At 43.7% G+C, this 26,087-nt stretch overlaps 1 protein-coding gene across 1 annotated transcript in view; it reads right to left on the bottom strand.

Annotated features, from left to right (window-relative positions):
- igf1ra (insulin-like growth factor 1a receptor) overlaps positions 1–22,485 on the bottom strand; it is a 72,064-nt gene extending 49,579 nt beyond the window's left edge. Inside the window, exons 1-2 of the mRNA XM_041939594.1 lie at positions 22,369–22,485; positions 11,795–12,358 (exon numbers count right to left, since the gene is read on the bottom strand). Coding sequence (XP_041795528.1) covers positions 11,795–12,358; positions 22,369–22,474 — 670 coding nt within the window. The 5' untranslated portion in view covers positions 22,475–22,485. The remainder of the gene's footprint in view (positions 1–11,794; positions 12,359–22,368) is intronic.
- Positions 22,486–26,087: the final 3,602 nt, after the last annotated feature.

The following is a 26,087-nucleotide window of genomic DNA, read 5'->3' as shown; positions in this document are numbered from 1 at the left end:
AAAAAACCCTACATGCATAAATCTGAGCCTGAGGAAACTGTATTCTGCAGTGCGGATGAATGACTTGCACACGCAGAGCAAAAAAATTAGCGTCACAATACTACAGTTCCTTGAACAAAGCTACGCTACAGACATGCAGACACATACATACAGCACATACTAGAGTGCATGCCTCACACATGCAGAGAGGCAGTGGCACAGATCCCTCACCGGCCCTGACTCATTTTCAGGATGACACACATCCGGGGTCGGGCATTACGTGCATATCATCTAAACATGTTCGCTCGGTTTATTCAATTAATCTCAGACCCTTAAAAAGTTGCAATGTCATCATGGGGAAAACTGGTCTTTTGTGTTTGAGCTCTCAAAATGAGTTGTGACCTCCAATCCGATTTGGATAAAGCTTATAAACACAAGAATGTTAAAAGCATGTCTGGAATGTAAATGTTTCAAAACAACCCTTCAGCTATTGTATTATTCTTAAACAGGAATTTATATTGCTGCGTTGAAAAGGAGACAAAGACAAAAAAAACAGCACTAAACCCTGCAAGTCAGTAAATAAAACATACATCAGGGATCAAAAGAGAAGGAACAAAAGACTTTTTTTGGGGTTTCCACAGATGTAGCATTTCAGTATGTGAAAAGCAAAAGTGGTTCTCCTCCTTATATGAAGCCATTTTCATGTACAGAAAGTTAAATTGGACTGTGCATCTTTTTTTCTGGCATAATTCCTGGCCACTGAAAGCTGACTTTTTTTGATGTGTGTCCATCCTGTAGCTACGAGCGTAAACAGCGGATAAACAAAAAGTTTGTGCTCCTTCTATTACTGGCTGAGAAAACAACAGAGAAAGTCAAAGCAGGATGAAGTGCCAGGGGTTTTCCTAAATAGGAGCATCGGTGTCATTACCCCACACAGAGGCGGAGGAAGGGAGGAGGAAAGAAAAGGGTTGGAAGATAATGCCATATATTATGCAGGGAGGTAGGTGGAATGCAAAAACAAGCGTTTTACAAGCAAGCACATGTCTGGCCTGGGAAAGCACTACAATACTACATATAGCACAGAGCGGTGTCTCACTGCTGGGAAGGGCTGAGACACAGACCACAATGCAGCAAATACACGAGTGTTGACCCCCGTATTTTTCACCGGATCACGTGGGGACGGTGGATCTCGACTTACTCATCAACAGCAAGTCATGCCATTTTCAAACCACATCACAGTTAAGCAGAGAGGTGTCACAGAACAAAAGCTACAGACAGTTGGAGTTCGTAGCGTGGGTCCAGCGAGGAGAGGCTTCGCTGAGTAAATGTGTGTGAGTAATAAAATATGAATGAGAATGGGCGGTGTTTACATGCAAGCTGTGGGCTAGTGTCTGTCATGTTTATCAGACCAGAGAGAGAGACAAGCGATTCCTGACGCACACTCAAGTGCAAACAAGCCCCGCAAGCCTCGTCTCTGTAATTGATGCACTGATGGGAGTGGGTGGTGGGGGACGGCGCTGGACTGAAGGGCGACAAGTCCAGACTGGGACTTCAAAGGCCTGCTGGACGCTTATCAACAAATGTGCTCTCATCAGAGACAAGAGGTTGGAACAGATGAAAGGAGTGCTAATGCACCTCCACCTCCACACCCCCATCAAGCATGCTTTCTGCTCTATCAGCAGCAGACCTGAGGAGCCAGGCTACCACAGGAGGATGCAAAGTATCGAAACAGTGGGGGTCAATGAGTCCTTAAAGTCGGTAAGCGAGCTCATCATTGAATAGCAGGTCCCTAACCAAGGAAGGTCACACACGCATCAGCAGGTATAAATGAAGGCTGAGCAGTTATTCACTATTATTTATCACCCTTAATTGCAACTGCATTATGATGATATGATTATGTGGTGATTTTACAAAATTCGTAGAAAAGTGTAGTTGAAGGGTTGCTTCACCCAAAAATTATGGGTCAGCACTGTGTTGTCATGCAGGTGTCCTGTGGGGTTACAGGAAACAAAATTGTCCTGTCACACTATGTGCCACCACAGAGTCACAATAATCTTTAATGTCCTGTGAGTCTAAAGCCAATTTAGCGAGGATGAATGAGGATAGTGGCAGCTCCCAGGTGATGCGGCCTTTCCCTCCCTCCAAGCAGCGGGCGGAGATAGAGCTGCAGCGGGGAGCTCCAGAGACCTCTATATTTATCTGACACAGTAACAAGCTGCTGTCTGACTGCTGCATGGTGCAGTACAGCTGTACGGTTTCTCTACAACCGAACCCCCTGCCCTCCCCATCCTTTCTCGGACTCTGCTCCACTGTGGCCAGTCATGAGGGAACCAGGGATGACCCAGCGGCATGTCATCACTTTGAGAGTCATCGTGAAAAAAAACACACACACATCATGTCTATGGGAGGAAGAAATACACAGAATTCTGTCACTCCGTAGCTCATCGGCGGTGCTTCACACGCTGCTGTATTTCTCTACAGGAGGAGCCATATTTCAAAGTTGAGAGCCATATTTCATCCCGGGCCACCCCGATGCTGACAAAGCACCAACTGGTGATTGCTGTGTTGGAGTGGCCCATTGAGGCGGCCAGCCAAGGAGCTGCCGCTCTGCCAAGAGAGCCATGCCAAGAGGGCTGGAGAAGGCAGAGGAGCCCCAGCCACCTGTGCCCATTAGGCTGCGTGCTGACAACTGCACTAGGCCCTGGGGATCCCACCCAAACAAGCCGAGGAGAGAGGGGAAAGGGAGGCACCAGACGGGGTCAAGGTCATTTTTCAGTCATTGACAGAAAGCAGACTAATGACATTAGACAAGGCAGGCTGCTTTATGGATTGCTGACACTGGAAGTTATATGGAGGAAGATTTGCAAAGAGCTGACATGATCAAAACTTTGTTTGGAGCTTATGTATAACGTCAATCCTCAGGCTGGCTAACCGAGACCTTGAAGAAAGTGTTTGAGGGGAAGTGTGTGGTTGTCACACGCATTTCATTCAGTTGTGTAATTCATGAGATTTCCTTTGTAATTTTATGATGTCCTTTCATCTCCTCGTTGTGCACATGCTCCGAAAAAGAACAGACGGCAAAACACCGCTGGCACGCTGAGGCCTGTTTGATATATCTTTTATAGATAGACACACACAGAATCCACAAACACACACACACTCACACAGCACACCCATTAGATCCATGACTCATCCGGAGCTAAGCTGCTCCAGGATACAGTAACTGTTCTTTAGTTGTTGTACTTTAACTTTTCTATGTTAGATATGACTTGCCTGTATTGTACCTGCCAGCTTATTTAGTACCAAGCCCACTTGGTTGCAAAGCTTTAAAACAAGTCACATCGGCATGCCCGGGGGAAGTGGATCTGTTGTCAAAGATACACACACATTTCAGCCATGTGTGGAGAGAAAGGTGGAGGGAGTAGATCACATCTCTTGCCCCTTACCACACACACGACAGGGGAAGAAAATAGAGGAGCAGTGTTTCTGTGACCTCAGCGAACTCGAGTAACTATTCTGGCAGGGCAGGATACTCTCCTCTCTCTGCGGTATGCCAGCGTACATCCTCACCTCTGCAGGAGAGATTTGTCAGCAGGAGGTTTCTTTTTTTCCGCTGTGGAATTAACCCATGCTCTCAGAGCTTACTTGCAGGCATGGCACATTATCTCCCAGGAAGCACTGCCAAGCCAGCCCAGCAGTGAGTAAATGGCTGGTCTGGCCTGCGCTATATGGAGGGATAGAGCCGGGGCAGGCATGAAGGCAGACAGAGGCACGGCTCAGGCGCCGAGGGCAGGCACAGGCAGCAGGCGTGAGCACTCATCTCTCTCACCTCTCTGAGAGGCGTCACTAAGAGGCGGCGATAGCCCTCATCCTTCCTGCCATTTAGAGCAGAACTGAGGGGAGCCTACCACAGCCGGGGGGCCCCACGGCTCTGTGAGAGGAAGTTATAGTATTCACGCAGATTTATGAATGAGTGGTGAGAGCAAAGGATGACTCACAGCTTCCGAGCTGCACAGCCAGAAGGCAGCAGGCGGCCTATCACCAGAGGCACTGTGTGGCTCAAACAGGCATCAAGCAGGCTGGAAACACGCTACACACAGGGCCGACACTTACACATTCGCAAACACACACACACAGGTGAACACAGCAGGCACAGTCACAGTGGGCACACGCAACCTGGGCACAAGTTGAGGAAAATGTGTAAACGAAGAGGGATGGCACGTGAGAGATGGAGTGTATGAGTGTGTGCATGAGTACCCGTGTGTTTGGATGTGAGCGCAAGTGTGTCAGTCAGTCTCTTTGGAGGCTAGCAGCATGACACACAGGTCCTATTTTGGTCAATCAAGTCTAGGAGCGGAAACCTAGGAAAAGAGGCCAATCTGTCGGTGCTTTGAGAGGAGTCCTTTGTAGGCCACAGAGGACAGGAGTCGGATAAACTCACAGCTCCAGTCATCAATGGACAATAAGCCCTGCTGTTCGTACGTGAACAATAACACACTATATAACCATGTCATCATGAATGGACTTCGCTAACTTGCAATCAAACTGAAATTATGCCGAGAAAGACACTGCTGTTGACATTAAATGTTAGCAAAAGCAGTCGACACGTGTCTGTGGCTTCTCATGAGTTTCACCACACTCCGCTCAAGCAGTGAGGCAAATATAATATGTTACAATTTTGCATTTGGGAGGAACTCAAAACAAATTAAAGCGTGATGCAAAAAGAATTCCATTCTGACCAATCACACTCGCCACTCGTGCTCCAGGCCTCTCAAAAGTCCAAAGGCAACCAATAAAACCAATTGAGCAGAAAAACTATTTGTAACCAAACAGAGTTTTTCCCCTTGCTTTAAGAGGGCTCAGGTTCTGGGTACTCAGCGAAGAAGGTCTCTGTTTTGGGTGAATGTACTAACATTGGCTGCTAACAGCCCAAGAATGACATTTATGAATGTGACCTAGATGGGAGAAAATGTGGCAAAGGCCAGGAGAGGGAGGGAGGGTGTAAGGATGTAGATGTACAAGAAGATGTAATGGTACAAAAAAATCAAGCACTTTGACCATATGCTTAAAGTCTGCATTCTCTACATGTAAGTATGGCTGCATTTCCACAGCGATAAACACTCCTGTAGCATTAGTTATTGCTTTGGCACGGTCCAAACCTGCAGCGAGGGGCTGCCTGAACGCTGCGGGGAGAAAGACTTGCCTTCCAGTCTGCTTTTGTGCCGTTACGCTAACACCACATTTGGGTGATGCCATCGTAAATGACTTGAAGTGTCTCCACAGACATACCTGACTTGAGCTGGACAACATCTGCATTAAGTTTGACGCTACTCTTGTCCAGGTTGGCTGTAAATAACTGCATATGAATAACAGCAATGCTCCCATACACTAGATCTAAACGTCATGGGAGGATACAGCTGACAGACAACAACTGATGCGCTGCCAAAACTTTCCGTGCAAAACTCAAGCTCTAGCATATCTGTTCCACAAATAGTAGACATTAATAGAATATTTTGTCAGTAATTGTTTGGGTCATATTGAGTACCAAACTGAGGAAGTTGCATACCAGACCAAATGGGTCTGGATGAATGCACGTACCGTTACACCCGTTAATAAGCATGTGAGAACACAAACAGAATGAAGGGCTGCCGTGAAGGGAGCTTTGTCTGCTTTCTCTAATGTATTTATTTCAGTGACACCATGGAGTTGTAACACTGTGAATCAATAGTCCCCCTGTCCTCCAGGGAAATAATAGAGACAAGGACGTGAACACACACACACACACATACATACACAGTGTCAGCAGGGCTAGAGTTAACTGAACAGGACGACTGTGTCTCGCATGTTGAATGCATCCTCCTGAAGTTACCTACAAGGTCTATGCCACACAGGAGCCGTCTACAGTAACGTGTCTTGATGCTGGGCAGCTACCCAGCACAGGCCTACTTTCTCCTTTTCCAGGAGTCTGTGGTGACCCATGAACAGAAAGAAAATGTGAGCATGGTAGTGGAGAACATGATGGATCCAATAACTTTGTCTTTAGTGTGGTGGTTGTGGGCGGGCAGGAATGAATGAGTCTGATCGACAAGAGTGCCATCTCTTTGGCACTAACACTGGCACGCTGCCTAAGCTTTGTACAAAATGGAGCAGAGCGCAGGCGAGTAGTTCATGCCGGTGGAAACATCGGATGTATGGGCACTGAGTCATGGTGGTGAGTGTGCCCCCAGGAGCACCGGACCGTCACGTCTGAAAGTCCTTTTCAGCTTCCAGTCCCTAAAACCACAGGACTTTGATAAGAAAATCCATGAAATATTTAAAAGGATCGTCGTATCTGCTGATGGATGTTGTTTAATCAAAACAACCTGACTGATGATCATAAGAACTCGTCACACCTTGGCGTGCAACACCCTCAGACAAACCCAAAAATAGACCTCACCTACATCATTATCATCATGGCCATCAGTTCCGCTCCTGATTGCCAACAAATAGGCTCTGTATGGCCCCTGCACATGCAGTCTGCACATACTGTACAGGCGGTGCTATGCATTTCCCCCTTTTTATCCCCTCACAACTGCAATGACTAAGCCAGAAGGAATTTCTACCTTATATACTTAAAGGGGCAGACTCATTCCACCCAACTTAACATACATGCCTTGCTCCTAAAGTATCAATAAATCGAGCTCTTAGCTAGCAAAAACAGAACATAAATAGTCCCCAATAAATTCACGATTTCCTTCTGTTTGAGTTTGCAAAAAAAAAAACCTACAGTGGCCAGATTTTAAAGAAAATTGTAATAAAAATAAATATTTATTTGTGACCTGTTTTTTTTTGTGTCAGAATCATGTTTTTAGTAGGAACAAATGGGCCTGGGTTGATGCCACAGACAGTGTAGAGAAGCACTGAGAGACGGATTAACACATGTTGGTTTTGGTTCTTTCATAGGATGAATCAAGACAATCAAGATAAAATGATAGTGTGCGTCTATCTGTGCTGTTACTGTATCGGTGCCTGAAGCAGCCAAAAAGGATGAGGGAGTTGCATTTCAACAATCCTTTCAACATTAAAATACACATCGTATATCAAATAGGTCTTTACATTTCTCATATTATTACCATATATTATTATTATTGTAAGACATTCATTTTTATATTTGTTTGTCAGTTGAAGTATAATTAAAGTTTACATTTGACAACTGCCTGATGATTCCAAAGTCATTGAGTAATCATATTAAATAACTGTCAGCTCAATATTGACTGAAATAATCATGATTATGATTTTTGGTAGAATGGAGCAGCCCTTGTAGAAGCCTGTGAACAGCTGCAGTATAAAATGTTGTCTGGGGCATCTCGATGGCTCACCTGGTAGAGCATGTGATCCATGGACTAAGGTTGTGTCCTTACTGCAGCTGCACTGTCAAATAAGGGTAAAAAGCTAAAAAAAAATCTTAAAAAAAAAAAAACGTCTGCCCGTCTGAACCTGCTTACCCTACAGTTGCATCCTCTAAAAGAAACTGTTTTCCCCTGCTGTGCTGTGGGCTTAGGTCAGAGCACTCAGACCAGAGATATCAAGTGGGGCTCTGGCAAGGAGGGAGTAAACATATTATCAAATGCAAAAGTCTCCCGGGCCAGTGGAGAGCTCTCCCAACTGCCAGGGCTCCAAAATGCTTTCGCTCTGCTGCGTTTTCTTCTGGGTTCAATACAAGGACACACAGAACACAGACTGTCTGTGGCAGGACAGCAGGTCTCCTTCACGTCAAACTTCACCATACACCACTATAGCTCAGACCCTAAAAATGCAAACTGACACCGCACCACTTAGTACACCTCAGTTTAGCTTTCTTAAAAGGCAAAGGCACTTTCAGTATGTGTGCATTAAACATTCACAGATAGACCTGACTTCTGACATTTGTCTATCAATATTGACATGCGACATTCAGGACACGATGTTCCTTAAAATCAGACAGTAAAAGGAGGGAAGGGTTGAGAAACCAGACCAGTGTGCCTGCCAGGCTGCGCATACTGTAAGTTAATATTCTATCACATAAAGCAGATATGTGAGCTATGCAAGGACCAGCAAGTGTGAGAGTGTGTGCCTCCCTGTGGAGCTATGGAGACTAACCTGCCTTGAGACTGGGCATGGACACAGCAGCATGCTTTCCTGCTTGTCTGCCTAATTTTAAAAGCCTCTTGTCTATCTGGCTTTGGCTCAGGTCCAGGGGCAAAAAGCAGGCCTGTCTGCAGCAAACATAGAGACCCGAGGAGGCTGTTTGAAGCAGGCCAGACACTTTTTAGTCACGGGAACCCCCAAAACTCAAAGCAAACAGCGGGTGATGTCAAAGGATCCAGGACCTGGCCAAACAAGCCGGTTGGCTGTGACCACTGCAGTGATGAGAGAATGTCTCCAACAAGTAAACAATGGAGAGATATCTGACAGTCAGAGTTGTTAACAGCGCCTGATAAGCCCTGCAGAAAAGAGTAAGGTGAAAATAGAGGCGGAAACACCAGCCGACCAGCTGACAAGGAAAATCAGAGATGAGATCCAGGCTGGGGCAAAGCGGAGTGGAGGACGATAGGGAGGAAGAAGCCGACTGACAGCGTGTAGGAAGAGGGGAAAGCAGCAGAAGGGAGGGAAGGGAGGATTTACAAGGAAACACAGGGGGTTGAAGAAGGAGGAGGCGAGGGGATGAAAAACAAGGGGAGTGACGGGCATTTTTCCAACCCTCCGAGCGCCGCGCTTTAGTGAGAGCTTGCCGCTCAAGCTTGTATATTTGACATTTGTCTGACATTTCCCCTCAGCGCCCCTCCTCCTGCTTACGGCTCCTCAGTCAGGGCCTCTCCACGCATCGCTGCCTGCCACTAAAAAGCACCCGGAACCTCTGCTCCAATCTGCGCTTCCCTACACGGTCGCTCCCACTCACTTCCATCTAGCCACAAGCCCAGCATGAACCTGGCTTATTCTGTCCAGCATCATATTTACATTCACCTCTGAGTGACTATAATCTAAAACACCCCAAACTGTTGTGGAAACGGTATCTGGTAGGGGGACGAACATGTGGAAAAGAGGAGTTCTGTTATTCGCATGAAGCACCAGAAGGCCCAGAGGCTAAAGTAGTGTGCTAGGCAGACAGCACTCCCTCCTCATGTAGTGTAATTAAAGAGGAGACCAGGCCGTATTGACTAGAAAACCACTGAATGCCCTTGAAGGAACATCTGTACTGGAGAAAAACAAGGCAATTATGCAGAGGGGTGGAGGGAGGAGAGAGAAATCTTAAGCAAGAAGGAGAGAGGTAGACGCATCAAGCCTTTAAAAAAAAACAAAAGACAGGGTGAGAAATGCTACCTGTGCATGAAGCCTGGAATATAAACCTAATATAGCTTCGTTCTGCTCTATTATTGCTTCGGTAACTCCTCCTTTTTTTCCACTGTGTAGCCCCCCCGGAGCCTTTATCTGCAGCCTTGAGACCTCAAGGCCCTCTCGATGAATGCATTTACCCTGACCTCTGCCTGGGCCTCAGAGAGAAGTGAACTGGTTCAAACAATGCTGCTGCTCTGCCTCTCAAGTCCGACATGTGAGAACAACAGAGGGTTTCACAATAAATCACTACACAACGTAGCATCTACTGCATCGCAGGCCATCGCACCTTTCACAGTGTTGCATTTAGTAAAAAAAAAAAAGAAGCAAAATTAGGATTTGTTTCTTTATTTTTTTATATTCCCATAAAAGCTCTTTTTTAATTTACAGCTAACTGTATATGGATCAAGCAATCAAGCTCTGGCATCTCAGTGCATCCAAGAATAAACAGAGGCACAACAATAAACACCATAGCTTTTCTATAGAAACAGACGTGGTCACTAGGGAAAAGACGCAAGCTTGATTTCCACTATTTGTTCTGAGGGTCCCCGGGGGTGAAGGAGGGTGGTGTTTGAGACTCCCAACTGACCATGGGAGCTGTACACAGGTCCTCAATAGAGAAGGGCTGGAGGAACATTTTCCCACCATTATTTCACAACTGATGAGAGGACAGAGAAAATGGCACAGAGCTGGAGCCTGAACAGCAAGTTCTCTATGTCGAATAGACAAGTTTGACATGATCCTTTTCACACAGAAAAACTTTATCTGTGTATCTTTTATTTACTCCACCAAGTTATGGGACAGTGTGGATATTTAGACTCCAGAGGGAAGCAAAAACAAGAGACCTGTGTGTTAATAGTCTATGCAAAAAAAACAACAAATAAAGGGAAATAGCGCACAACGGCAAAGCTGCGGCATTGATATCACCCTCTCAACCGCGCATAAACAACATCTGTGTCTTCTATCTATCAAAGCAAAGCAGCACAAAGATGGAAGGCCATAACTTGTCTGATTATATCTTCTTATCAGTGTCTAATAGGCCTTTCAGTGACAACACACACCAATAACATGTAGAATGTGAGTTTTAGTGCTTTTTGTTATGTTTCTGATGCAGGCACATAATAAAATTAAAGCACCATTATTGTACTTTAAACTTAATTGAGCTCAAGTGTTTTTGTACTCATGAATTTTTGTGATTACCGTTTCAACTGTTGAGATAGGGCACTGTGTGTTATTTATAAGTGCAGTCTGTGAAGGAATTTGAAATTCTGATAAAATCATCAATGGCCCTTTTGTATTTGAAGAATAATATATGTGACCCTGCCTGCAATCTTGAAAAATTATTCATAACACTGGCCTCTGCACCCTTGGAGAAAAGTTAAAAACGGAGCGTGGGTAGCCTAAGGGAACAAGGAGCTTGATATCTTCAAAGTAGCTGCATGAAAAGCGATAGAAAGAAAGCAAGAGAAATGCAATAGACAAAGAAGAATATTTGGATTTTACGTCAGAAAGCTACAAAACATTTCTACCAGGAGCCTCATCAACAGTTCGGCTTTATCTGCATGTGTCAAACAGGCTGCGGGAGCATGTTACAAAGGCTTGAACTGCCCTCTACAGCAGTTTTTAAGAGCCGTATGAGACAGCTGATCTGCTCGTCCCAATTCCTGATCAAAAAGCACAAGCTGTCCCTCGCTCTGAAATCTCAGAGAAAAAGAGCGGTGACGATAAGTAACGTTGCTACAAGCTGCTACACTCGAGATAAACCGAAGACAGGCGACAAATACACATCACTGACTTGATTCAAACCTGCAGATGGAATGGAATTTCAATTTCAATTTATATATAAATAATATGACCCTCTTCTGAACTGTTTTTAAAAAATGCATGACCCTACCGCTGGGCCAAAGTTAAACAAGGATGACCCTCCCCCAGATTCTTCAATATACCCCTTTTCATAAATTGCAAAAAGTCCCTAAGGCAAATATTTAACTGACATGGTCCAGACAGGTAGACTAGCTCATTTCTTGGCAGAGCAACTTTAACCTCAACTGAGTATGCCTTTCTAATACCTGGTGCTCTATATTGCAGCCATCCTTCACTCCACAAATAGCCTGAACTAAAGACAAGGTCTCTATAATGAACAGAGAGGAAATGTTTGCACTGGCCCGTGGACAATCCTGCAGCCTGACGGAAATGAAGGAAAAACACTGCATAGATTCATGGGATTTGTTCGCCGGCGAAAAAAACGCACAATCTCAGAATGTTTACGAGTCTGGAAACCACCTACCTAGATCAAAGTCGGATCTGCATTTGCTGTACTTGTATCGCAAAATATCGCACAAACACTGCTGCTATTAAAATGTATTTGGAACACAGTGCATTTAAAGCGTTCTCTGCTTTATTCTTTCTCGACGCTGTCTGTCGGGTGATAGAGTGAAGTAAAACACAGCAGGATTCAGGTTACCTTTCTGGCACTGGTTGGAGGTCCAACAGCGGTAGTCATAGTTGTCCTTGAACGACGTCCTCTGACAAAGAGGGTTATCCTCCATGATGCCTGGGCAGACATTGTCGCACTCCTTTGCCTTCTTATTCCCATTGATAACGTTGTTGAACTCAGCATTCATAATAAGTGACCAGTCCACAGAGTCCAGGTAGCAGAGCTCTGGGTTCTTTTCAATCCGCATGGCTCCCCGGGTGATGTTCCTCAGGTTGTACAGGCCGATGTCCTTCAGGCTGGTCATCTCGTAGATCACCAGGGCGTAGTTGTAGAAGAGATTGCGCCCACGGATGACACTCAGGTTAGGGAAGAGCATGCTGAGGCTGTCCAGGCCCGAGACGCGAAACAGCAGCAGGTAGTCGGTGATGACGGTCAGCTTTGGGAAGCTGAGGGAGCGGAAGACTTCCTGGTGGATGTTGTTGGTCTTGTCGTTGATGAGGAGGATCTGTAGGTAGCCCTCCACCACCGTGCAGTTCTCCAGCCGCTTGAACTCACTGATCTCATTCCGGATGTCGATACTCGGACCACAGACTAGAAGACACGAAAAGATAGGCAACACATGAGGATGCACCTTTCTTCTCTTAATCAAGAAACATGGCATCAAAGAAAGAGAGCATTACAGATTTCCTTTTGTATCAGAAATGAATGTGTTTGGTGGGGAATACAGCAATGCTACGTATAGATTAGCATGTAGATTACTTTTGCCAAAAGATTTTAATTATAATCTTCTTGAAGCTTGTAATCCTGTTAGTCAAGATGGTAAGGCTGATACTCCGCTGGGAACATGTCATACATACCAAATAATACAGAGCTCTGAAAAAGAGTGTGTGCACTGCTAGGACACCATGTTTCTACATTGGATGAAAGAAGTTAACATTTGTTCTGAGTGTTCTCCATGAATGTATTATAAGAGCTGGATACAGCATCGCCGCTCAGCCTCCAATTTTTCCCAATGGCCACTCACAGTAAAATGGTGAATGGGCTGCATTTATATAGCGCTTTGCTAGTGTACTGACCACTCAAAGCGCTTTACAACACATACTACACTCACATTCGGGGTTCAGTATCTTGCCCAAGGATACTCGTTTGACATGGGAGCTGGGGGTCAAACAACCAATCCGCGGACCAACCAATGATCCACAGGCCTGCACAGTATTGCAAAAAACAAAAAACAAAACCTGGTGGCCCAAAAAGCATGTTCCCCATAGACCACCACAGTAAAAGGGACGTCTGTCTGTAAAGCTGGTGAAGGTGGGGTGAGTCATTCTGAAGAAAGTGCTGAGAAAATTTGAAATTGAGCAAATATCTCCTCACGGTGTGACAGCTGTCCATTCTATGTGTGCACAGAATAAAACCCTGTAAATTAGAAACAAACCGAGTTCCTCAAACCGAGCCACACAGCACTATTCCATCCAATAAGCAACAGGTCGCGTTCGTGCTCATGCACATGGGGTTGAGGAGGGGAGATGGGCAGAGCGAGAGGGATTACATGCTAACGTGTAGTTGCATTGTGAAAGAGAAATGGCAATATCAATAATCTTTGTCCAGAGTGACTCACCCCACCTTTAACAGGACACCTCCAGCTACAAACATGCCTAATTATTACTCTTTATATTGTGTTGTTTTGAGTCGTGGGGGTTTCATCTTTGCATGACGTGTCCGCTGTTTAGGAGCATGCTAGGCACGTTTGTGTTGTGTCTCAGGATTGGTTCAAAAGGCTTGATGGGATTAACATTACTGCGCATATTCAGTGGGCCACATGCCAACGAAAGTAACCCCGAAGCTAGGACCTTTTTTTGCCATATGTGGCAGAGGAGCAATTCTTATTGGACTGAACGGGCACCATCTTTGCGTCCGGTATCCAGCTCTTACAATAAATCCATGGTGTTCTCTCCAGCAGGCACTATCGTTTTAACAAGGGACAGATATTGTTATCAGGGTCATCTGAAGTGAAGACATTATAATATAGAGGTGACTAGGGAAATTGTTTTTTACTTTGTTTGATACACTTTTTGTGTCCATCATATCAGACACAAAGCCCGCATTTCTCTTGTGAAGTGTTGTGTCTGTCACCTCAGATAACCCCAGCCTTTGAATAAGCCATTCCTCTGTGCTCGGAAAACAACACTTGAAACCACAGTTCTGGAGCGTTCTCCAGCAACACACACACACACACGCACACACACATGCACGCACACACACCATCAACAACAAAGACATCATTTATTATTAATGACAATCAACTCTCCCTCTAATCGCGACTATCAATTACCTCACCTGGGAATTAACGGTAGATGATATTCTCATAATGTTATTGTGCTCTAATGCAGTGGTTCCATAACCTTTTTGTCTGATGTACGTTCACAGGCCTGTCAAATATGAGCTCAACTCTCCTTTATCTACACCAACCATCATGTTCCAAATGTGTTTATACGAACTGATTTTTAACTGTATGTTCCTTTACACTATTCCTGACATTAAAGTGGAAATTGTCACAGCCTTTTTGTTTCATGCAATTGAACTGTAAATGTTAAAGTCAGTTTTGTCACGTAAGCATTTGTACCAGAGACAGACAGTTAAATAAGACTACTTCAACCATTTATCCATTGTTTTTAGTCAAGTATTTCAATAATTAATTAATTAAAATTATTATTTTAACAATTAAATCATTACTTTTAGCTAACTATCTTAACTATTTAACTGTTACTTTCCGTTATCTATTTGAACCATTTATCAATTACTTTTAGCTAAATATTTGAACCATTTATCAATTACTTTTAGCTAAATATTTGAACCATTCACCAATTACTTTTAGCTAATTATTTTAACCATTTATCAATCACTTTTAGCTTACTATTATTATCATTTTAACCATTTAGCCATTACTTTTGGCTAACTATTTTAACTATTGCTTTTAGCGAACTATTTCAACATTTATCAAATCGCTTTTAGCTCATATTATTATTTAAACCATTTATCAAATCGCCTTTAGCTAACTATTTCAACCATTTATCAATCACTTTTAGCTTATTATATTATTATTTTAACCATTTAGCCATTACTTTTAGCTAACTATTTATCAATTGCTTTTAGCTAATTCTTGTAACCATTTAGTCATTACTTTCAGCTAACTACTTTAACTATGTAACTATTGTTTTTAGCTAACGATTTTAACATTACATTTAGCTAACTTTTTAAATAATTTATGCATTACTTTTAGCTAACTGTTTATACTGTCCTTGCTTGCTCACTAGCTTTCATGCACTCCCAATTGCAATACACTGCGTTCAGGTGTTACAGGTGACTGAACACCTTCTTGTTTTTCATTTGTTGAGTTACTCCACAATCTTTTCACGTACCTCCAAGCAACTGCAGAACTACAACCTGTATAGTGCTCCTGTTTGGGAATCACTGCTCTAATCTAACAACCAATAAACTGAACAGAAAACAGATAAAAACCTCTAATCTCCCTTACAATGCCCTGTGTTAAAAATGTATAAAACGACAGATGATTTATATAATTTCAGAACTGGCGCGTACTGCAGCTAACAGGTTCCATATTATTTTGAACTGTCTAAAAAAAGGTTCAACGTTCAGCACAGGAAATGCCTTGACATATGAGCCCCTTGGTTAAACCTGTTATGTTCTTACAGAGGCTTAGGACGCCGTCGCAGTGAGCAGCACTGACACAGCGCCTGTCCAATGAGACAGACAGGCATGTTTTCAACAGGAGTCCATGATCCTTGCCAAAACACCAACCATGGATAAGAGATAGAGCAAAGAGCTAAACTGTTTCTAGCCGCAAAAAAAAAAACAAAAAAAAAAAAACACAGTGCCACCAGATTGTCTTTTAAAATGGGGAAAATGGCTGTAGGAATCATTCAGAAACGACATATGGGACCTCTCTTTGGCACATACTCAACCATATAATGTGTGTGTGCTGTCAAACTGTCCCTGTGAGTAAATTAACTCCACTTCAGTAGAGCAATGTTTGATGTTCTTTGTTCAAACTATTCTGCCGAAAATAGAAGCCACATTGTTTATGAGGATGAATGGGCTATATTTGCTCCTGTCAGGGTGTCTCACTTCTCCAAATTTAGAAGGGAAACGATTACTCTGGTAGAAAATAGTATTTGCTTTCTCCAATCAACACCAATGCCCCTGGGCTCCACTTGTGAGCCATCGAGCTGCATGTCTTCTTTGTTTCATTGAGAATTTTCTTCCAGCTTCTCCAGCAGCCGGAGAGAGAGGGAGGAGGGGTGGAGCCACTCAAATACAAAGACTAATTTGTTTGTTGGTAAAGAGAAACTCTAGGCCCCACTTCCTGATGAGGGCATTAATAAAATCAGGGGGCGTCTGGCCAGAGATGGGAAGGGGGGGGGCAAAGAGATATTGTGACGAGGGAGAGATAAGGTTTCTGCCAAGCGTAGCTATCTGAGGCTATCCTACGGGTGTAAAACCATGACAAACGCAGAGCGCTAAATGCGTTAAACTGGAAACGGCAATCAGATATTCCTGCATCTCATCATCGCCTGCATTTAGATGCAAAAAAAAAAATGTCGAAAAGAAAGAAAGAAGAATGGAGAGAAAGGAACGAAGAATGAAAGAAAAACCCTCCTCTTTGTCATTCCCTTGTTCTACTCATTAGGCATGTTAAGTACCAGGAATTCCAATCATTTCCTTGGAAAAGGGCTGAGTAGGATGTTGCCTCAAACTAAGCCCCCGGGGTTCTCTGATTCTTCCAGTCAATCCATTTGTTGTGAGGACAACAATACTTAAATAAGATTTGAATACCAAACCCTTTTTTTCTTTGTTACATAAACAGGAAGAAGTGGGGTTGGGGGGGGGGGGAATTAAAGTGCTGACAATAATGACCTAGGAGTGATGTGGATATTCTAGCGGCAGCGTCCACAGAGAGGGATAAGCTTGCATGCGTCTGTCTCTCCCTCCTGTCTCTCTTTGCTCTTCACACTGCTGAGTAAACACACATATCTCCACAGCGTAATGGGATCCATCGGCTCATGTTTATGATTGATAAACCTTGCCCTGGCCCTCCGCGGAAATGTCATCACACAAACACATACGTGCGCACACCTGCGCGTGCGCGCACGCACTCAAACATGACCCTGCGTACGTCCGTCAAATGAATCCAAGGCTAATGGTCCCTGTTTATCTTTACTCCGCATAAACTCTGATTCGGATTCAGCAAAACGTGTCCCATATGTAAATAAACTAAATCTCACTGTTGGCGGAGGCAAACACAAGATTGAAATCTGCACTTTCAGACCACATGTCGCGCTGTTTATCAAAGGGCCACAGGCTGAGCATTGTGGGAAAGCACATAATTGTATCCTTTTCCCGACATCCAGCTGTAAACTCCAGGAAGGTTATTAGGAAGATTCCTCTGCAGAGCTGAAGAGACGTCATGTGAATCTACAATAAGCAGGGCTGCAACTGTACTCATTTTCAATTACTCTTTGATTATGATATGACATGCACAAACACAATAAATGAGCACACTGGAGCCTGCAAATGATGAGTATTTCTACTGGAGAAACAGTTAAAACCATTGTTCTTTAAAAATATCATTAGCACTAAATTTTTGTATATTTATATTCTGTAGCAATGAGAGGGCTTCACCCATTTCTTTGCTTTTTATTTAAAAGATGCTTCATCTTAAACGCTTTTCTGTGATCACACGTGACTGAAAACTAACACTTTCTGGTTTATGTTTAAGTATTTTAAATATATGTATCTACTGTGAAAGTATGTATCTTATTCAAGAAGTTGTTATTATGTAATATCTTGGTTTGGCGTCATCCTCCTTAAACAATACTATACATCAAAGTCAGTGCCAGGTATTGAGAAATCACAGTTATCACAAGCACGATAAATGCGCCAACATATATATACATTGTTTTAATTAGTCCTAATTTGATTGGATCTCCTAGCTTAACATTTAGCTCAGGCGTACAGGCAATCAGAAAACATCTGCATCTATTCATGAGAGGTGCAACGCAGCACGAAGACAAGCATCGTGCCTGCAATTGGTCTTAAATTTGAACCATAATAACCAGCATTAGCATCTAAAATTTTCCACTAAAATCCAGCTCCAGCTGAAGCCGCGAGGGAGCTGGTCACTGTGCGGTCATATCCCCTCATACCTGCCACATCAACTGGCCCTAATCCCCGGCATACTGGAAGTCATCTGACCAGCGGTCTGGTGGGCCACTTCCCCTCAGTGGACCTTACTTCAAACACTGTGGCTCAGATATCACCAAAACCCCAAACAGTAACACTACACTCCCCATCATAACAACTCTCGCACAAAGACTCCCCCCTCTCCCAAGACGAGGGATGAGGGCAGGCGGTAACACGCTCTGTGTTCACATTTTATCAAAGGATTTGTTTGATAAAGGGTTAATGTCTGTGTGGAAGCCTACAGCAAAACTTACAACCTGAGAGAGGAAAAATTGCGGGACTTTATTAGTGTTTAAATTGAAACGGTGATGAATTTATTACTCTCGTTCGTACGCTGTACCATAAAATCCTTTTTGGAGTCACCCCAGAACTATGTTTTCCTACCACTGCTTGTGATTCAGCTGCCTGTGTATAGAAGGTTTCTATCAGGTTCACTCCATGAAATCCGTACAAGAAAACAAACTAAAGTGAATAATCAAGCACAAATTTGGATGTTATACGACACGGATTGCAAGCTTAATGTCAGACTTAATCCAGAACTGTAGACAAATTGGCCGTCTCAGATCACATGCACACACAACTCGCCCCAACTGTTTACAGCAGCCTTCAGAAACCTTAATCCCCCATTACAACAGTCACAAATATCCAAGTGATGACTGAACGATTAACGCGAAACAATGAAAAGGTTTTTCTTGCTGGCATTCTGGAAACACCTGTGAGAATAATCCGACCAATTCTCCGACCAAAAACCCAGGACGGATCCGCAGTCAGCTCTTGATGACCGGCTTTCAAGCGATACAGCGAGTGCCATCCGTTAGAAGCGCTAACATTTGCAATCATCTCACAAATTGTACAATACTCCACGGGCCATTAAACCGGCAGCCCATGATGATGTATGTGCGGTTGGCCAGAGACTGCATTTGAGCAAATCCAATGACGGGCCACTTGAAATAAAGTGTTTAATTAAGCATTGTAAACCTCAGCTGGCAGCCTGGAGGAGCTGTAGGACAGCGTTTGACTGCACTCTCGCAAACTAGCCCAGTGACACACTTTCACATCCTTACACAGGGGCACGCCACTGACTCAGGCTGTCACGCTGAGCCCTGCCGCAGTACACACATAGAGCTGCACAATAAACTCTCCCACACACACGCACACATGCATGCGCAAACACACACACACACCGCAGGGCTGTGAACGCTCACGACACTTTCTCGCTGGGGGTGAGACGAGGCATTCCTGCATCCAGCCGAGCCGGTAGTGGGGGAAGGGAACGCGTGGTGGAGGGAGGGGAGGGGAGGGGAGGGGAGGGGAGGGTTGGGTGTATGTAACCATGTAGCCCCAGTCACAAGACAGAGTGGGGCACCTTGGACTAGAGTGACAGCGCTCATATCTGAGCCACTTGCACCATCATGACAAGTAGAGCTGTACTGCAACATGCCATACCCCAAAGGGAAAGGCAGGAGGGGTGCCTGTCAAACACAATGCTCGCTGGCATTTGATTATTTAAGCCGCCATTCAAGTTTTCCGGAGCAACATGTCCCTTCATAAATAACTGAACAGGAACGCCGGTGTGGCCTCATGGAATGGGACAGAGGGTGCCTGTACTCGCACAACCCCTGCGCCAATGTTGTTGGTGACATATCTATTTATAACTCCAATAGTAGCGGTGCCAAGTGATGAAGTGAAGCGCATGGGTCTCTACTTGTGAGCGGCAAAAGCCAATAAAGCAGTACACAAACTCTCCACTCTTCCAATCAACAAAACCAAGTCTGTTTCTCTTGCAAGTGTATTTTTGCACATTCTATTTCCAAACACCAAGTCTCTATCTCCCTCACGCTCTCGCTCCCTTTTAGAGACTTGTTTGCTGCATACTTGGAGGCCATGGCATGGAAAGTTTACTGTGGTGGGAGTTAAAAGGGAGCTTAATTATATTTTATTGGTGTGGACAGATTATCAAAATGAACAGGGCAAAAAAAAATAAAAAATAAAAATAAAGAAGAAAAAATTAAAGAGTTTTCAGCCCCTTATGGAGCTCTTGGATATCTGTGATTTTTCCACTATGTGATGATAGATGCTGGAAATTCTGACCCTCAACAGCAAAGTGAAGTAAATGCCATCACCGGGCGACGAACTGGAGAGAGACTCATCTCTGTCTTGATATTCTCCACAGTCTTTGTCTCTGAACTCTTTGTTCTGGAAGGCCTGATGTATAATACGCCACAGAGCGTCAAGATCTGAGAGCAAGCACTTGTCTCCCAGCCCCCAGCTGCGTTCATGGGTGCCTGACCGGCTCAGGAGGGTGCAAAGAAGCGCTCCCCCACACGGCCACTGCTCACCAGGACTAAAATAAAGTTTTTTCTTCTATTTGAATGCTAATAGAGGTCAGTCTACATGTCTCCTTCCCATGCTGGGAAGTTGCCTCCACCATCCCACATATCATCTCAGGAAAATTAATAGAACGGAAGTGACGCAAAAAAAAAAAAAAAGGCCAAACACTCATAAACACATCATGCCGTGCCACCCAAGTTAAGCAGACACAATCGCAACCTCTGTGCTCAAGGTGGGAAGATGCATCCAGAGAGGTTCACTGACCGGCTGGCAAATGATAAACACCTGGTGTGTGATTTGTCAAAGGATCATGACTTTGACATAGTTTTAGAGTGGAGTTCAGCTAATAATGTCAATTATTGTCAGAAACGCAGACGGAAAAACAAAGAACAATGTTGTTTGGTTACAAGAACCAGATTCTTGTCCCTGTTTCAAGTGAGGAAACTTAATATAACTTATCACATTAGCTTTTTTTATTGTGTGCTATATATTAAGTTCCCAGACAAACTGTAGGAATTGGCTAAATCATCTGTATTATATAGTTAGCACTGACCTAAAGATTTTTTTCTCTCGACAGATTAGGTTTTTATCTTTGCCCAGTGTGGTATTTAGAGAGATTCTACTGAAAAGCCTGATGCTGCAAATCATCACCAAGCGGTTGGAGAAAATAAATATAACAGCTGCGTGTACTGACCAAAGAAAAAAGAAGCAGCCCTTACTGACGCTCATTAATTCCCAGTTGTTCTAGTTCACCATTGGGGAAAAAGCAGCCTTGATTCTAGCTGCTATATACAGACATTAGATAAGATCATTTTAGATGATAAAATGTCCACTGAAGCACTTATGAGCAGATTTTACATTTGAAAACACAAAACTAAGCCCTGAAATCACTGTAAACGCAATAAAACTGAAAGAAGCTTTAGTCATTTTACATGTCCACACAGTAAGTCTAACAACGTTTTGAAAAGTGCCTAAATTTTAGGAAATTACATCACAAACTATTAATCCAAGCCTGTCTTTTCAGTTGCTAAAGTTTAACAGAGAAAATCAAACTTTTCAAAGCTGAAAACAATAAATAACCTCCCCTTCTCCCCTGTGCTTTTCCAACAGGTTTCCCTGTTCTACAATGTTAATCTAAGGTTTCCTGCATGAGGTGCCAGCTATCATGTGAAGTGCTCCATCAGTGTGTGAGAGAGAGGGTGGTGTTCAGCCTGGACTGGAAACACGTCGAAACTCAGGTGCTGCTGTGTTTTAAGCTTTGCATTAATTAACGCCACATAGCTGGAGACAGAGGACGCACTTATGGGTCCACTGACGCGGCCTGTGCGGATAAACCCAGACAGTTAAAGTCCCCCCCCCCCCCCCCCCCCCCCATCACGGTGGCTGTTTATTGTGATAGCCGGCTCATGTGTGTCCTTTCACCCCCGCCGTCTGAGCGTCTCACGGCTGTGTGGCCTTTTAAGAAGCGATGGTTTGTCTGATTTCGGCTGTTCATGCGCAGCGGCGCCACACCACCAAATGCAAAATGGCCACATGGTCGTAGTAACCTTCAGCTCTGCTCCCGGGATTCATCCTCGGCTTTTCCGGGCGTCTGACGTGAAGATTAGGGCGACATAAGTCGAGCATCTCTCCCCGTTTGTACATAAACACAAGCGCTCCATCAAACGAGGCCATACTGCGCACTTTAAGCCTGATTTTTCTTAATAGTGTTCAGCCCCTGACGGGCAGCTGTACCACATGGTCTTCAGCTAATGTTTAAGTAAAAGCCACACGTCGGTATGCTCATTAGGTTTGTCCTATTGAGTCACAAAGTCCTTCTTCAGAAAGGTATTCTCCTGATTTTTATTTTATGAATAGATTTTCACACATTATTCATCCCACCAGTCAGCAAAATACTGTTTTACAAGAGGTTAAACGTGGCTTGCAGAAAGCACATTATGTATCATTCCCTGTATGAGCAGCAAACTTTACACTAAAAAATATTATTAAAAATAAATGAAAATACTTACTTTCTCCATATGTGGACCAGATGCAGATAGTGAAGACAGACAGCATCAGACCCCAAAACAAGGTCGGGCTACCCATCGGTGTGTCAGATCTCATGTTCCTTAACATTATTCGCCTCTCAAAAACGTCGCGTAAAAATAAAATAAAGTTAAAAAAAACGAGGCAGGGATAAAACCGAAATTAAATAATATGATCGGGCACGGCGGCTCCTAAAAAAACAACCTTAATATGAAAAAAAGGGAGAATAAATGTGTAGCCCAAAAAGGCTACTCAGTGGTAGCATTCAAATGCGTGGTGTGCTCGCCTGCCAGGATTTCTGCTAAGAAAAATATAAATAAATGCGTAGAAATCGTTATAACAGGGAATTCCTTATGAAGGAAAAATAATCCTAAAACAGTCTGTTATTTTTGCCAATCACAGGATACTTTGACGTCGGCTGGTATGGCACACAAGCCAGTGATTTTACTGGATAAATGATGGTAATCCCCATCTTCAGTCTCCATCTCTTGAAAACAGCAGTGCGCGTACAGTGCGACCAGGCCCGGCAATAACAAGCCAAATATGACAGTGAACGGCACGATCAGCAGCCTACACCACCATCGTAAATGAACGCCAGGGTCGCTCGCAAGAATCCCCCCCGTGTGAATGGCTGCGAGCGAGGGGAGGAGTGGGGCAGAAAACGCGTCCAGATCCACAGGGGTGGTGGCTGGGAGGCTGAAAAATGAATGAAAAACCTGTTTTTGCTTATGCCATTCAGCCAGCACAGGCTCTGGATGCCCAGCACCGGCCCCGCAGTGACAAGTCGCTTTTTTTAAATTAAAAGAAATAAAAATAAAAAATCCAGCTCCTCGGGGTCGGACTTATCTCCGCCGTCGGTCGGGATTTGCAGCTGAAAGCAAACACCAGACTTGTGCCACGCAGGAGAATGGGTCTCCAGCTAGACGACCTCGGCCAGGGTGGGAGGGAGAATATGTCCAAGGAGTTGCCCTTTTACGAGTGTTTCTTGTTTTGCCTTTTATCCTCGTAAAAAAAAAAGAGAGAGAAGCGGTGTGGGGGGGGAAAAAGCTCCCGTTGCGTGTATATCCCAGAGGCTGGAATCGTACGGCTCGCCCTCGGTGAACGCAGGCTGTGGGTCTCCGCTCCTCCGTGGAATCTCTGCTGTAAACAAGAGTCGGCTTCTCTCACTCAGAATCACACAGTGCTACGGATAAGGTGGCCGGGGGCGGGCCGGAAAACCAGGAGCGGATCGGTCCCGGGGATTCCGAAATCCTGCAAACGAGCACCATGCGCTGGGGTGAGGAGTACTCATAGATTAAGCACAGCAAAAGTGGCGATACAGATCTGTGAAAGTACCCCTTTGCGAGAAAAAGCCCCGCAGTGAAGATTAGTACAAAAGTACAAGCAAACATGTTTCATTATTGGAGCATCATTGCTGATGCTTTCACACATGAGCTGTGTTTTAATGCTACAGCAGGTGCAGGTGCAGCACATTTTAGCTACTTTACATGCTGTTGCATGGTTTAATCCATTGCAAAATATCATATTTTATCGAGTAGTCGTATGTTTTGTTTGTAAATTCTTTCATTTGTAAAGTAGTGCCAACTGTCAGTCAAATGTAGTGCAGTAAAAAGTGCAATATTTACCTTTGAAATGTTTAATTGTAAAGTAGCATAGAATTGAAAAACTCAAGTGAAAGTACCATAAAATTGTACAGTATACTTTCCACCTCTGATATCATGGGGCCTGTAGGGGCTCCTTTTATAGCATATATCAGTGGATCCAATTATTAGACAACAGGACATTTCTAAATATTTAGTGGGAGAGACTAGAGATGGCTGTAAAGTTCATCAGAATTTTGTCTGAGTTCAGCGGTTCCCCAGCCTGAGAGCCGGGACCCTCGCTACATTGAGAATAATAACCTGGGGGCCCATTTCGCCAAATTTGTAGCACGTTTCGCTAATCAAAACAGATGCCATACCTGTAAACCCATGGCAAAAACTTTCAAAAAATAAATGAAAAACTCTTGTTTTTGCTTTTTTTCTAATGTGTGAAATACATTTTACATCCTCGTATTTCAGTAACAGTCTGAGAGGGGAAATAACTCCTACAAGAACTGTCTTGCATGATGTTGGTTTCTGGATTCCCAACTTTGTAACTACCCTCGGGCCATGAAAGCGCCATGTTGTGTTTGAGGAATAACCGAAATTTACCTCTCCTCGTGTCAAAATGTAGTTTTAGCATCATAAATATTTGAGTTTATATTACATGTTGCATATTCTTAAAAAGGTTTCTGTGAAAGTGTCAAAGTATCTGTCACTATCTGGCATAAAGAAAACCTGCACATTATTAATATCCAAACATAGGAATGCTGTTTGTTCTCTGTGACTCTGGGCTCAAAGTGTGTGGTAACATGTTCGTGGATAGTAGGGTCCCCTGGCCAATTTATCTGCTCTCAATTTTACAGAACTGTCTCATCCTTTTAAACTGAGAGGTGTCGCTTGATGTTATTTGCGTCAGTTAAAGATGTTACACCCTATCCTGCTGTAGCCAAGTTCATTGAGGTAAAACTGTTGGGAAATGCATCAGCTTTGTCCAGACCACCCTATCTGACATCAGTTCCTTCCAAGACTGAATAACTTTGTATGTGAGAGAACAAATACAACAATGTACAAGGTCACCACTGGCCAGGAACCAAGATAAAGGTGAAGAGGCATCAAATACATACTTTGAATGAACAAACATTATTGTAGCATGTCATATCTTTTCTTTATGGTTTGAGGCTGTTAAACTACTGAGCACCTCTGGTGGTTCCTGGTGAAACAGAGTGCATATCAAACTCTGAGAGTAAGCCATAACTCCATAATCATCACTGACCGTAAACTTCTTTTGTAAAGGCAGTTGGTTGCAGGTGATGAAGACAAGTTTCAGTTCAGCCCTTTAGTTTATACTGTATATATCTATACATATAATATGTATGTTTCTGGGGCAACACTGAGAGCAGCACCTATGCATCTATTTTGGGATTCTTCACTGTCTTTAATGTTGAATTTCAACACTGTAGATTTGCCTTTTTACAAATCTGTGCAAGCTTTGCCTTTGATTCTGACATTTTTTGACACAATCTAACATAAGGACTTTTTCAGTAGACTGTGCATCAATGCAAAGCGTAAAATACTCTTCTCCCGGTTGACCAGAGGTATGGTTTACATTATTCTGTTAACTTAATGGTGTTTAAACAGCAAGTGGAAATATATCATTACTCTAATCAAAATAATTACACCCACTATCAGTTTTTTTTTTTTTTTTTTTTTTTTTTTTTTTTACAACCACAAAGAAGAGTTGTATGAACTGTTCCCTTCTTATGGCTTGCTCTCTATAGTGGGTGTTGTTTTTACTCCAAAGAGGAATAAAAACAACACAATAAAATTAAAAAGTCGCCCTTAGAATTATTTTTTTTTCTCCCTTTCTCTCTCTATCTATCCTTTTTAAGATTTTAGAACTTCTTGCCATCTGGAGTGAACGGGACAACGCTCAAAGCTTCAGTATCATGAAGTCTGTTCCGTGCATTGGAGCTGTACCATAGGTTACACTGCGCACCGTCGTCACAGGCGCGCGGTAAAACATGACACGGAGCCCCGATGGAGGAGCGGACTGTCGGCGCTGCCCTCAGCGCTCATTCATCCCACATGCGTGCAGCAGCGACAGCGCAGTGTGCGATGGG

Source organism: Chelmon rostratus, chromosome 6 (genome assembly GCF_017976325.1).
Source record: "Chelmon rostratus isolate fCheRos1 chromosome 6, fCheRos1.pri, whole genome shotgun sequence".
Taxonomy (NCBI): domain Eukaryota; kingdom Metazoa; phylum Chordata; class Actinopteri; order Chaetodontiformes; family Chaetodontidae; genus Chelmon; species Chelmon rostratus.
The sequence above is the reverse complement of the archived record's forward strand: the minus strand, read 5'-3'. Positions and strand labels throughout refer to the sequence as shown.